The sequence below is a fragment of the Diabrotica virgifera genome, chromosome 1, assembly GCF_917563875.1.
Source record: "Diabrotica virgifera virgifera chromosome 1, PGI_DIABVI_V3a".
Taxonomy (NCBI): Eukaryota; Metazoa; Arthropoda; class Insecta; order Coleoptera; family Chrysomelidae; genus Diabrotica; species Diabrotica virgifera.
In genome coordinates this window covers 245,257,350-245,272,713 of record NC_065443.1, presented here as the reverse complement: position 1 = coordinate 245,272,713, position 15,364 = coordinate 245,257,350, and the positions used below count along the sequence as shown (strand labels likewise).

Sequence of the window (15,364 nt, the reverse complement as noted above, 5' to 3'; positions counted from 1 at the left end):
GAGCTGCATACGGGTCATTCTAATCTTATCAATCCGACCTCTATTTAAGATATTTATATCAATCGGTGTTTTTATTTACAAAAAATTATACAGCTCTTATAAAAAACGAGATAATCGGATAATTCAAAAAGCAAAATCTTAGGAATATCTCCAGGATAATAAAAAAGGAGTATGTATCAAAATCAGCACTCCAATTTTTTCACAGAATTTTTTAAATTTAGGAGCAAATACAACGCTTCTATTCACCCTGTATAATGCCATCTAAGCAAAAAAAATTTGTCACCGAAATAATAACAAACGACACCAAAACGTGTATCTATAAACTGATGCAAGGATCTTGAAAATCGGAGTAGAAATAATAAAGTTACAAATAATTGTCAAACTTAATTAGTGCAGTCACTGAAGGTGGATATGAGCTATTACCTCCGATTTCGTTGAACCTCCATTAATTTGCATGAAAATTGGTGAGTGATTAGAGGAGATCTCAAGGAACAAAGGTGACATGGTGCCAACTTGCGCTCTTACTCTGGGGGTGGATGCCACCCCTTCTCGCGGGTGAAAATTATTTTATTAAAAATAACCCCACAATTCGATAGAGGGACAAATTATAAGCAAAATTTGTTATATAAATTTATCAAAATAAATCAAAACTTTTTGAGGTATTAAAGATCAAAGATTTTAATTTTTCGTGAGAAAAGTGTATGTTTTTAACCGATTTTTCATAAATAACTCAAAAACTATAAGTTTTTGAAAAAAAGTTATTATTATCAAAATTGAGGCTAATAAAAAATCACATAAAATCCTTACTAGGAAAACCTTTCAGTGTTAACTAAAAGAGAGTTATAGGTAATTGAATGTATATTTCTTTCGTCGAGTACCCAAATCTAAGTATTCAAGCTTAAATACCGAGAAAATAGTGCATTTTATAGCATAAACGTATAAAAATTTGTCAAAGTTCATAGAAATATCTATCAAATAAGCCATCAAACAAGTTGATAGCATTAAAATTTGTGCACCAAAAATGTTTCAAAATGTATCTTTTAAAAATTTTTCCAAAAAATGTTATTAAACTAAAATTTAAAAATTAGTCTTTTAAACCTCTTACTTTTTTAAAAATAAAAGGTTAAATGGCCCCGGTTACATGGTTCTCGCTGCAAAATTGAAATATTAAACGTTTCTATCTCGGTTATTTTTTACTCTACGGAAATAGTAAAGTGGATAAAGTATTTGGAATAGAAAAATTAAAATTTTGTTATATATGATTTTTTACGTATATTGAGTATTTTTGGAGCTATTATCAAAAGTCAATGAAAAGTACGATAATTTTAAAAATTCTGATTTTTTAAATTATATCTTTTTTTTCAAAAATATGCATTTTAAACCAGTCAAAATGGTTGAAATTATTAACTATGTTCACCTAAATAAATTTTTGTGAGGATTACTACAAATTTTAATTTTTGTGGAAATGGCGTATGTTTTATTTTTCACTTTTTCCTAAAAAAATCGAAAGGGTTCTTTTTGCTTAATTTTGATGCTATTAACTTCTACTGGAGCTCATTTGATTAGTATTCCGAAGTACTTTGACAAGTGCTTAACAAGTATATTATATAAAATGCATCGTTTTCCCGTTACGTAAGCTTGAATACTTAGATTTGAGTACTCGTCGAAAAAAATATACATTCAATTACCCATAACTCAATTTGAAATAACATTAGTTTAGTTTTTTGACTGGGAAGTGTATTAAATTCTTTATTATCTTTAATTTTGGAAATAATAGCTTTTTTACAAAAGGCAATAATTATTTGAGTAATACGTGAAAAACAGCTTTAAAACATGCATTTTTTAAAGAAAAAATAAAATCTTTGATATTGTGGCGTAATTGTCTTTTTACGCGGTTGACTCTACTATTTTATTTATTTAAATTTTTAGGCACTAATTTAAATAAAGGAAGACTTACTTATATTATTTTATTTATATCGCTTATTTATTTAATAATTACAAATAACACCAACTAACACATCTAATTTATTTACAACTCAAATTTATGATTTAATTAACTAAACATACTTCCGATAACTAATAAATACATTTCACTAAATCCGATTTCGAATACAATTATATCACGCGTCGCGGCTCGTTCATTGACTGACTCCCTGCTGCTTAAAAATCATCCGCTTATATAGATACGGCTCTGCTTCGAGAACATTTGGAAGGCCTGAGGCACGTCTCCGCCTATCATCGGGAAACTTCTAGCGGAGACATTACTCGTCGATGACGTGTCGCTGTTGTTTGTTGACTGCTAGGGGCAGGACCGGCCTCAGTTAGAAATTCGTCACATTGCCCCCTCCTTAAAAGATGGTTCCTCCTGGAACCTTGTCAGGACTGGAACTGGATACTGGTATCGGCAACTGGACCCTCTTTTACAACTCCCAGTTGTATAAAAGTGGCAGGGGACGGTCTTCTCTCCGCACCAGTAACTATGCGGATTGCAACAGACTAACACCTGGACCTCGGTGTCTTGGAAAATTTCTTCTACCATATTTCGGATAACTCTCCAGTCTAATTGGCTGCATTCTAACTTTGGCATGGCTAACTTTTGCACGTCGGACTCCAACACGTGCTCTCTCAATTGAATTAATGCATCCCATACATCTTGGTAGGTAGGTTGGTCACGGACAGTGTCTTTTGTTACCAGATAGAATAGGTAACGTGATGCATCTTGGAGTTTCAATGCTTTGCCAGGAGCTGGCAGTTGGCATTGAAGTTCTGCAACTCGACCAAACTTCCTTCGGAAGGCGGATGCCAACCCTCGTGCGTCTTTGATACTGGCCGGGATGGTATGGGCCAGCGAATAGTCATCGGGAAGTGCGAGAAGATCTCGCTTTTCTTCAGTGGTAACACCATGTCTTGCTTTACCGGTACCTCCGTAGGCACCCATGAACTCTTCAAAGGTAAGGTCAGGTATTCCTCGAATTTGGTTGACTTCCACTTCTTCATCTACGTTGTGGTCTCCCTCGTACGGCGCCAACCGTTTATGGTGGACTATCATCGGCTTTCCCCTAGGAATCTTGCTTATTCGGTAGATAACGTCATTGATTTTCTTGACAATGAGGTACGGACCTTCCCAGAACTGCTGCAACTTGGGAGAACAACCTGTTCGCTTCTTTGGATTATAAAGCCAGACTTTGTCGTGCTCCTTGAAACATCCCTTCTCGGCTTGGGTATCGTATCGTTTCTTCATTCGGTCGCTAGCGATCTGAAGATTAGAACGGACCAACTCATGTATATCGTCCATTCTTCTTCGTAATTCATTCACGTAATCCTCACCAGCAACATCTTCTCCAGGTCGATATCCAAACTCTAGATCACAGGGTAGACGCATCTCACGTCCAAATAGGACTTTTGTTGGTGTTTGCCCAGTTGATTAATTAACAGCAGATATATAGGCCATTGCGAAGAACGGAAGGTACTGGTCCCAGTCTCGTTGATGATTGGACACCATCTTTGTCAAATACTTGCCGACTGTCCTATTCATACGCTCCACCATTCCATCCGATTGCGGGTGATAGGCCGTGGTCCTTGTCTTCTTCATGCCTAGTTTATCACAGATTCCTTGCAATAGATCGCTCTCAAAGTTCCTTCCTTGGTCACTATGGATCTCCAGAGGTACTCCAAATCGGCTGATGCAGTCTTTGATTAACACATCTGCAATAGTGGCGGCCTTCTGGTCTGGAATTGCGTAGATCTCCACCCACTTCGTGAAGTAATCCATTATCACCAACATGTATTTGCATCCATTGTCACTTTCTGGAAATGGCCCGGCAATATCCAAAGCTATTCTTTCAAACGGACTTCCAACATTGTACTGTCTCATAGGAGCCTTTCTTTTCCGGTAGGGTCCGTTACTTGTAGCACAGGTAGTACATTTCTTACACCAGTCCTTCACATCGTCAGAACTATTCATCCAATAAAATCGTTCCCGAATTCTCTGAAGGGTCTTCTTTACACCAAAATGCCCTCCTGATGGACTGTCGTGTAGCTGACGGAGTACTTCGGCTACTCTGCTCTTTGGAATCACCATCTGTGTTCTCCTCACTGAACCATCATCATTTTCTATTACTCGTTTAAGCAAGCTGTCTTCCAAGATAAATGAGTCCCACTGGGCCCAATACGTCTTAACTACTGAGCTTAGGCTTGATATTTCTTGCCAAGATGGTCGACGATTTTCTTCTTTCCATTTTCGAATCTTCTGTAAAACTGGATCTTTTTCTTGTTCTTCCTTGATCTTGGTAGGCGTCCACTCGTCGTTGACCACTGTTGTTCTTAGTACTGCTGCTTCCTTCGACTCTGTTTTGTTGCAATGGGAACATTCTGCTGGACACGGTCTTCTAGATAGAGAATCAGCGTTTCTGTAGCTAACTCCGGCCCGATGCTCGATCTTGAAATCATATTCTTGAAGTCGTTCAATCCATCTGGCTATCTGACCCTCTGGATTCTTAAACTGCATTAACCATTTAAGGGCGGCATGGTCGGTTCGGATTAGAAACTTCCTTCCGTAGAGGTATTGATAGAAGTGTTCCACTGATTTTACTACTGCTAGAAGTTCTCTTCTCGTGACGCAATAATTTCGTTCAGGTTTTGAAAGCACTTTACTAAAATATCCAAGGACTCGTACCTGTCCTCCTTGGATCTGCGACAGCACTCCTCCAATTCCCACATTGCTTGCATCCGTATCTAAGATGAACTCTCCTTCTGGCAGTGGATACCCTAATATTGGCGCTGTAATTAAATGCCTCTTCAAAGTTTCAAAGGCCGTTTGGCAGTCTCCATCCCAGCAATAATCCCTTGCTTCCTCTGTAAGTCGCGTTAATGGCTTAGCAATATCTGCAAACTTCTTAATGAATCTCCGGTAGTATGTACATAGTCCCAGAAAACTTCTCACTTGATGTTTATCAGTTGGTTCAGGTCATTCCTTAATGGAATCGATTTTTCCTTTGTCCACGGCCACTCCTTCTTTGCTGAATATATGGCCTAAGTAATTGACTTTACTTTGAAATAGCTGGCATTTCTTGGGATGTAACATTAACTGGGCAGCTTTAAGTCGTTTAAAAACGTCTTCTAAATTCTTCAGGTGGTCTTCAAACGTCTCCCCCAAAACGATTATGTCGTCTAAATACACCAGGCATGTTTTCCAAGATAACCCTCTCAACACATTTTCCATAAGCCTCTCAAATGTCGCAGGAGCATTACAGAGTCCAAACGGCATAACGTTGAATTCCCATAATCCAGATCCTGTCGTGAAGGCCGTCTTCTCCTTGTCCACTGGATCCATTTCTACCTGCCAATATCCAGACTTCAAGTCCAACGTAGAAAACAATTTACTTCCAGCCAACGCGTCCAACGTGTCGTCGATCCGAGGCAGAGGATAACTATCTTTCTTGGTAACATTATTCAACAAACGGTAGTCCACACAGAACCTCGTAGTTCCATCTTTCTTCTTGACCAGGACCACCGGAGAGACCCATGGGCTCGTAGAACTTTCTATCACCCCGTCTTTCTTCATTTCTTGAACAATCCTTTCAGCTTCCTCTCTCTTCGCCTGTGGTAATCGTCGAGCTGATTGACGAATTGGCCTAGCGGTACCAGTGTCAATTTTATGTTTGACAACTGTCGTTCTTCCTGTCTTTCCTCCTTTCGGTAGGAATATGTCACGATATTGCCTAAGAAATTCCCTTAATTTTATTTTTTCCATTTGATTTAGAGATTGGCCTGCAACTGCAACCATTTGGTCGAACTTGTCGTTGGAATTATCTGATGTTGTCGTCTGACGGATTATGGACGTCACGGGTACACAAGTTCCTACTTTTGTTTCCTTCTTGATGGTCACCGGGTAGTCATTGACATTAATCAATCTCACGGGAATTTCTTTAGCAGAAGTAACCAATTCCTTTCCAATTATGATCCCTCGGCCAACCTCCTCGTCGTGGTTCCATGGCTCCATCATAACAGGTGTTCCTTCTTCTACAATTCCCTGTAGCCGCGCTACGATGATCGTTTCACTCCTCGCAGGCACAACTGTATCTTCTCTAATAGCTGCTAGCATGGTGCTGTCATCATGTGGATGAAGAAATACCTCCTCGTTGCCAACTTTGATTACCCTGTTCTTAAAATCCAATTGAAATCCATGCAAATTCATTACGTCCATTCCTAATATAACATCTTCTTCGATGTCTGCAACTATGACAGTATGGACGAACTTTTCTGCTCCAATCCCTAATTGTATCTGGATTTCTCCGTGGATGTTGGCATTTTCACCTGTGGCAGTCCGCAGTCGCAACCTCGTTGGTAAGAGTTTTTTACGGCTGTTTAAAACTGACGGTCGCATAATGGTCCTGGTTGCTCCGGTATCCACCAACAATGTATACTTTTTACCATTTATTTCTCCATCCACATATACACTATCTTCACGACATTTCAAAGAAGCTATTAGTATGAGAGGGTCTTTGGAAAAGTTGCGGGTCGAAGCTGCCCCCCTAAGGCCGACCCGTTCTAGTTTTCCTGCTGGTGAGTCTCTTGATTGTTATTGTACCTAGGGTACTTACACGAACTCCGTACGTGTCCCATTTCCCCACAGTTCCAGCACCTTATGGTCTTCGTTTTCTTGGATGCATGTCTTTCATCATATTAACAAGCTGGTCAAGTTTGTCCTCATCCTGTTCCTCTTTCACAGTCCTCACTTTACTGTACCCACCAGAGGCCTGGGTAGCTGATTCGTATTCAAGAGCGGCAGACAAGACATCGACCAGCGTCTTGTGACGAGCTAATCGCAGTGTTCTTTGCATTTCATGATCACGAAGGCCATCAATAAATGTTTGAACAGCCAACTTTTCCATCATGTCTTCGGGAGCTGTTGGATATGCATACCGTACCAACCTGGCAATATCGACCTCGTATTCTTGAAGAGCTTCATCTTTCTTTTGTCTTCGATTTTTAAACTGCGACTGATAGACATGCTCTAAATGTTCGTGCCCGTATCGCATATTCAGTCTCTTTTTAAGCTGCTCGAAGTTATCTGTCTCCTCAACGACTATGGTCTGGAGGACATCCAAAGCGTCGCCTCGAAGAGCAATAGTGAGGTTTACAGCTTTTTCTTTTTCGGACCATCCGTTCGCTCTGGCCGCCGATTCGAACTGTTTCATGTAGTTGTTCCATGATGACTTTCCGTCGAAATTTGGCACCTTAACACGAGCATGACCTACACTCCCTTCAACTATAGACCGTGGCTCCAATTTGTATTTCGTTTCATCATCTTTAATGTCTGTTAAGATGGGTTCCATCCCTTTGTCTACTTTTTCCGTTTCCTCCATTTTCTTTTCTATTTCCTTGATTTTTTCTTCAAAAGTAGATTTTATGGACGATATCTTGTCGTCAAAATCCGAAGTGACTTTGGAGATCTTGTCAGTCATCTTGCTTTCAAGGGATGAAATATCACCCGAAACTTTCAGAATATCACTAGAAACTCTATGTTCTAACGATGTAATGGATGTCGAGACTTTGTTCTCTAACGATGTAATGTCTGTCGAAACTTTGTTCTCTAGCGATGTAATGTCTGTCGATACTTTCGAAATCGACGAGATCACAGCAGCATGCTTGTCTTCAAACAAATAGGTTTCCGGATCTTTACCCTCTTCCTGAAGAGCGTTCTTTAGACGTTCGACCAGATCAGCCTTTTTCCCAGTAGAACTCAGATCCCTTTCTTCCAATTCAAGTCTCAGGTCTGCAATTTTTAGCTTACACAAGGTAGACATGATCACACACTTTATATACAGTCAAACCCGCTTAATGGAATAGCCTTCGTACCAAGCAAAAGTATTCCTATAACCGGGATATTCTAATAACCGATCATTGGTGGCTAGTAGAAACGTTTCGAGACCTCAAATTTCTATTCCTTAAAGCGGGATATTCCTGTAACAGGTATTCTAATAAGCGGGCTCGACTGTATTACGATTTATATTTTATTTATTTTTAAAGGTTCCACACTCTATTTAAACCGAAAATTTACGTTGAATTGATTTTATTTCAAGTATCCTCACTTCTGCACCATTTGTGGCGTAATTGTCTTTTTACGCGGTTGACTCTACTATTTTATTTATTTATATTTTTAGGCACTAATTTAAATAAAGGAAGACTTACTTATATTATTTTATTTAAATCGCTTATTTATTTAATAATTACAAATAACACCAACTAACACATCTAATTTATTTACAACTCAAATTTATGATTTAATTAACTAAACATACTTCCGATAACTAATAAATACATTTCACTAAATCCGATTTCGAATACAATTATATCACGCGTCGCGGCTCGTTCATTGACTGACTCCCTGCTGCTTAAAAATCATCCGCTTATATAGATACGGCTCTGCTTCGAGAACATTTGGAAGGCCTGAGGCACGTCTCCGCCTATCATCGGGAAACTTCTAGCGGAGACATTACTCGTCGATGACGTGTCGCTGTTGTTTGTTGACTGCTAGGGGCAGGACCGGCCTCAGTTAGAAATTCGTCACAATATTTAATAACTCAAAAAGTATTGATTTATGTTAATAACTTTCTATAACAAATTTTGCTTAGAAGTTGCCCCTCTATCGATTTCTGGTATTATTTTTAATAAAAAAATTTCAACCCCGAGAAGGGGTGGCATCCACCCCCAGGGTAAAAGCGCAAGTTGACATAATATCACCTTTGTTCCTTGAAGTATCTTCTAACTACTTACCAATTTTCATGAAAATCGATTAAGGTTCAACGAAATCGGAGGTGAAAACCTTCAGTGACTCCAATAAATTAAAAAATTTTGGGTGGCGGAATTTTGTGCCAGTGAGTGTATATTCAAAAATCTCAAAACCATAATTATTACAAAATAAACAATTAAAATAATCAGATATATACCAGGACATATAGCACTAAAAACACTGGAATACAGCACCTAGAGAAATGCAACTTTTTGCATTGTGTTCAGGATGATGTCGGAAAAAAAACTACTATAGAAAAATGGGTGGTAGTGCGTAGTTGCATATACGTAAACATGTCAATATTCGAATATTTAGGGCCATATTTTGTTATTCCGGGGGTTTTTGGGGTCGCTGAATACGACTATACGATCAGAATCGACCCCCTGGAGGACCTAGTGCCGTGTCACTGCTAAGGTACATTATCTTCTGGAGTTTCGAGTATTTTCGGCATAAAATTGATGCAAACAGATTTTTCGGGAGGTTTTTGGGGTTGGTGAAAACGAATATGCCATAAGAACAACACCCAGAGCACCTGGTGTCTAGGATCACGACATCTTCTGGAGTTTCGAGTGATTTGTTTTTTAATTTCTGCAAGTGGAGGGAGGGGGTAGCTCAACATTTAATAGAAATGACACCATTTTAATGACATGTATGCTATCATACTTACATCAGGTAATTCATGTGATTCATTCCCGCCATTTCCTGTACCTTCTTTTAGTTTGCAATAGGGTATTCCTTTGGTTTTTCCTTTGGTCATTGACACTATGCTTACTGACAAATTTACCCTGGTGGTGTAGCAGGTAAATGTTGTTAGGAATACCATACATGCTATCCAAAACCTAATTGGAATTTCTGAAAAAAAAAAACAAAAGTAATATTGCACAAATATAAAAAATTATTACAGATATATATTGGATATTTTTCTAATCAGATATTTGTAAGTTGCGGAGGAGCACACAAAGAACTTTACTTCAATGATCCAAGACACTACTGATAAACTACCATCTATATAACCGATGATTTTCCTAAGATATTTATGGTAATGCATTGGTAATGAAGTAGTATCAGAAGTCAAAGAGAGAATTAACGAAAATGTACTAATCGCTAATGGAGAATTAATGATAAAGATGAACGCCAGAGCCACAAACTCAACTGATATCAGTAGTGGCGTAGTGACCAATCCCTGCTATGAAAAAAAAATCAGATTAAAATTTAGTTCACAAAAATTTAAACGAATGGTTGAAGAAAAAATTAATGTAGGGAGATTATGGGACACCGCAATAAAACAGCTTTATGGAAAGAGATCTAAAGAACAGATTAAAGCAATGCCGATATTGTAGGAAGCCAAAATTGATATTAGTTGCCTAGTTGGGAAAAACTAAAGATAAACATTAAATATGTGGCATATGAAATAGGAAATAGGGATGGGAAAAACATACCGGTTTAAACCTAAAACCGGTCTTTTACTTCGCAATAACCGGTTTTACCGGTTGTTTTTTTGTCCCGGTTATAACCGGTTTATTATTGCCGTTATTATTATATATATATATACATATAACAGAATTACTGATTCTGAATACGAATCTCCAAGAATTTCGCTACGTTTTCAAAACGATACACTTATCATTTTACAAATATACAAACGTGTTAAAAGTAATACTTGTTCTTTTGATAGTACTAATTTTGATTATATTGATATCGAGTCGAATGGAGTATCGCAAACTAAAATGTATTGTAAATGTAACTTAGTAACCTATTGGATTAAAAAAACCGAAAACCGGTTTTTCCAAAAATCGTTTTTTGGCCGGTTATAATCGCCAGGTTGAACCGTAAGCAAAAAAAACGGTATAACCGAAAACCGGTGATTTGTCAAAAACCGCCATCCCTAAGTGAAACTCTTGACAGTAGAACAGTTCATAGCAACATCAATAACACAATAAAGTAACTAGCACAGTCGGGATACCATTTCACCTTGCATTAGGAGCTGCCGACAACAAACGACAACCGTTTTTGCTCAATATATCCGCCATTTTCAACTTTTCGACAAAAATATACAAACTGAAATTGTTGAAAATGCGATTTTCTATAATTTCGTTTATTATAATTTTTTCGTGCGGTCCATATTTTCCGAGTTATGGGGAAAAACAGTGACAGTTAAAGCATGATTATTGATTTATTGAATTATCTCGTTCATTATTACTTCTACAACAAATTTTAACCTATATAAAAATGAAGAGAATTAAATTTTGTACAATTTTGATTTCTTTCATTTTTTTGGTAAAATCAATATTTAAGGTAGTACGTATGCGGTAAAGGCGCGAGCGTAAGACCCGATTGATTTTAAAGCAATTGTTTTTGCTCAATATCTTCCACATTTTCAACTTTTCGACAAAAAGTGTAAGCACTGAAATTGTTGCAATTACTATTTACTACAATTTTTCGAGAGAACCAGTGGCGGGTCTAAGAGGGGGGAATGGAAAAATTCCCCCCACGGGGTCCAAAATTTAAAAAAATTGTTGAAATAATAAAATATGTTAGCTGACATGAAACATAATTATCGACAGACAAATTCAACCAATAAAACCCGCTAGTTAATAAAATTAAGTGAACCTAATGCATATTAGTTATTATTTATGTCTTTTATGTACTTAGTTTGGTTGGTGTTTCATTGGAAGTTTAAAAAATTGTATAAAATATAATTCTCTTTATTTTTGTTTATGTACAATTATGTCGTAAAGTTAATAATAAATGAGACAATTCAATAATTATGCTTCCCCTCCGCTTCCACTATTTTTCTCCTTAACTCGGAGAATATTGATCGCATAAAAAAATTGATTGTGGAAAAGAAATTGTAGGAAATTGCGTTTCCAACAATTTTAGTTCCTACCGTTTTTGTCGAAAAGTTGAAAATGGCGGAGATATTAAGCAACAACGGTTTCCTTTAAAATCAATATGGCGGCTAATGCAACCGCGGAATTCAGTCGAAATTTTAAATTTACACTACTATTGATCTCCCCTAAAGGATAGAATTATAAAATTTGAGGCAGCTCGGAAAAAAGATTCAATTCAGTAATAAGGCTCCCCCCCCCCACTTTTTACTATTTTCCCACTTAATTCGGAAAATATCAACCGCATGAAAAAAATTGTTAAAAAGAAATTGTAGGAAATCATATTTGAAACAATTTAAGTTGAAAATGGCGTAGATATTGAACAAAAACAATTGCTACAAAATCAATCAGGTCTTACGCTCTCGCTATTACCGCATACATACTACCTTAACTATTAACTTTAGCAAAAAAATAAAACACACTAAAATTGTGTAGAATTCAATTCTCTCTATTTTTGTATAGGGACATTTTTGTCGTAAAACTAACAATAAACGAGATAATTCAATAATTATGCTCTATTTATATATAACTGTTACTATTTTCCGCTACAACTCGGAAAATATCGATAGCACGAAAAAATTGTTAAAATAGAAATGATAGAAAATTACATTTTCAACAATTTTGGTTGTTATACTTTTTGTCGAAAAGTTGAAAATGGCGGAGATATTGAGCAAAAACGGTTCTCGTTTAAAATCAAGATGGCGGCTAACATAATGGCGGAATTCAGTCGAGATTTTAAATTTACACTACTATTGGCCCCCCTTAGAAATTAAAAAAATAAAATTTGGGGCAGCTCCTAATGCAAGGTTAGGCCTGTTATTCGTCTAACCCGACTGGACTAAACCCCATAGTTATGTGCGGAAGTTAAACAAAAATGTAAATAAAAGAAACAGGCCTACCGATTAGCGAGAACACCAAATTCGTACGATGAATAGCGGAAAATAAGAAACGAAACGTTGACTTTTGTGAGACAAGCAAGAGACTATTACTGGAAATCCTTTTACAAAAAACGACTTCTACGTCTACATAAACAGATGTCAAGGTGGCTTGATCAGAAAAAACAAAACAACAAAAACTAAAAGATTGCTTGAAAAAGCACACATTAAGATACATTATGGATAGCTGGAAAGATCCTTCTAGACAGGAAAACAAATGAAAACATAAGTAATGCATGTGCGGTAGATGGTATTAACGGTTGGGTGCTAAGCAGAAAAAAATAATGGAATGAACATATCACTAGAATGGAAGAACGAAATATGAGATATGAGACCGTCAAGGGGATGGAAAGCTATACCGATCCCGAAAAAGGTGGAATGATGATCTGAAAATCCATGCAGATATGAAGTTTAAACAGGCGATTCGCCTTGACTATAAGAAAGAAAAAGAAGAAATGATGAGATGTATTGCCTAAACTTCTGCTGCTACTTTCTGCCAGACTTTTCATATGTAATAACTAACTAATTTTACTTTTTATTTATGCAGTTTTCATAGCTATGTTCCAGGGACACACAGAGTTTATTAAAGTGAAATTCAAAGGCAAAAAACTATTGTTGATGAACGATGAGAATAGATCTAAATCCATACTTGCTAATAAGCCTAGGGGTGGATATGGTTAAGGTCATCGGTACATAATTCGCAAATAATTTACGGCTATCCCTACTTTTTCTGTCTTTACACGGCAAATTACGTGTAGTAAAATTCACACTGGTATGGATATGTAAACATTACTAGAATGTCATTCTACTTGACAATGTCGTCATTGACTTGAAAGAGATGGCTTTTGAATGTTCGTGGATAACTGTGATTTTTATAATTGCAAATTATTAATTCAGTTAATAAATGTGATAATTTTTTCACTAACTATGTATTCAGTGATTGTAATGATTTATATGTACAACAAAAACTAATGCTCAATCGAGAAAAGAGGAAAAGTGTTAAAGTGATTTTTTAATAATATATTGTTACTATGGAACGCTTACAATTTTGAACATCTTTAACGACAAAATACTTGGATCACAGAATATATCCTGATGTATTCTCTGCTTGGATCTTCCACAAATAATAAACAGTAAATAACTTCTTATTAAGTTCACGTCTTAAATCAATTATTTATCAAATACACTATCAATATTATTTATTCAATAACTCAAAATATTCCCTATGCTATGTCAAATATTTAAAACTGTCACTGTCTACATTCTATTTGACTCAGTGCGTTGTATGACAAAGATAGCGAATGTTCTATTTGGAAAATATCACCACGGACATTGTGTCCATTTTTTTCTAATCCTGAAAAAACTAATAAATATTTTTAAAAAACTTAAACACAGAATGAAAGACTAAATTATTATCGAGGGCCAAAAGTCCCTTAGAATATATAAAAAGTTTCTTTTGAATGAGATATTTAAAATTAAAAATCACACTACATTTTCTCTTAGTTTTTCACCCCTGTAACTTATTAAAATAAACATTATAGAAGTTTTCAAGGACTTTCGGCCCTCGGTAAGAACGTAATCTTTCATTCTGCGTTTAAATTTTTCAAAAATACTTCTTAGTTTTTTCTCAGGATTCGAAAAAAAATCAATCCCCATTTAAATACCATTGCAGCCAAAAATACGTACCCATCCCCTTAAACAATAGCTATTTGTATAACAAGGGAGGAAAGTGCTACGTTTCCTCCCGAGAATGAAGTTTACTGCCCGACGCGTAGCGGAGGGCAGTAATCATTCAAGGGAGGAAAAGGCACTTTACTCCCATGTTATACATATGGTTTTTCCACCTTCCTCAAATTAATAACAAGTCATTTTTCAGTTTTACTTCATTTATGTAACTAACATAAACGTTAAAATGTGTTTTATACATAAACGTTAAAATGTATAGATACTTACGTAATAGAAAATAGATATTGTACAGGGCGTCAATAAATTATATTTCATGAATGAAATACCATGACTTCACTTTTACTTTTCCTCCCTAGGGAGGAAAAATATGTTCCTCCCTAGGGAGGAAAAGTACAACTTTGCTCCCTACAATCAGGTCCGGAAAAGTATACTTTCGGTAGAGGTAGGAGAAAAATATTTTTCCTCCCTAGGGAGGAAAAGTAAAAGTGACATGGTATTTCATTCATGAAATATAACTTATTGACGCCCTGTACAATACCTATTTTCTATTACGTAAGGATCAATACATTTTACCGTTTATTAAATTTAAAAACACTCTGTATTTGGCAGAATGGTAGAAAAACAGTAAATTGTTATTCTGATTTAACAATGTTTACATTAATAATTTGACTTATATTTGACAATTGACAGTTAAGTAAAAATGAAAAAATGATTTGTTATTTGAGGAAGGTGGAAAAACCATATGTATAACATGGGAGTAAAGTGCCTTTTCCTCCCTTGAATGATTACTTCACTCTCGGGAGGAAAAGTATCACTTTCCTCCCTTGTTATACAAATAGCTATAACATCCAGATTGAGCAAATTGTGGTTTTCCTTTGGGACAGAAGTTTATATTTCAAGTGGAATATATAAATACCAGCCATAATTTTTACCAGCATTGTTACATACCAATATTCTCAACTTTCACATACCCTTAATGCTTAATGCTTAGATAGTTAATGTCAACTTCAGTCGGAACGTTCTATCATACGCTCCCTCAAGCTCAATTAATGTCGTATAAA

The 15,364-nt window shown here is 36.4% G+C and overlaps 1 protein-coding gene across 4 annotated transcripts in view; it reads right to left on the bottom strand.

The window, feature by feature from the left end:
* The window catches only part of LOC114347815 (sialin-like), a 104,419-nt gene that overhangs the window by 76,803 nt on the left and 12,252 nt on the right, over window positions 1–15,364 (bottom strand). For all 4 annotated transcript variants that reach the window (XM_028298563.2, XM_028298627.2, XM_028298511.2 and 1 more), the window contains exon 2: window positions 9,462–9,646. In XM_028298563.2, the coding sequence (XP_028154364.2) occupies window positions 9,462–9,646 (185 nt within the window). The remainder of the gene's footprint in view (window positions 1–9,461; window positions 9,647–15,364) is intronic.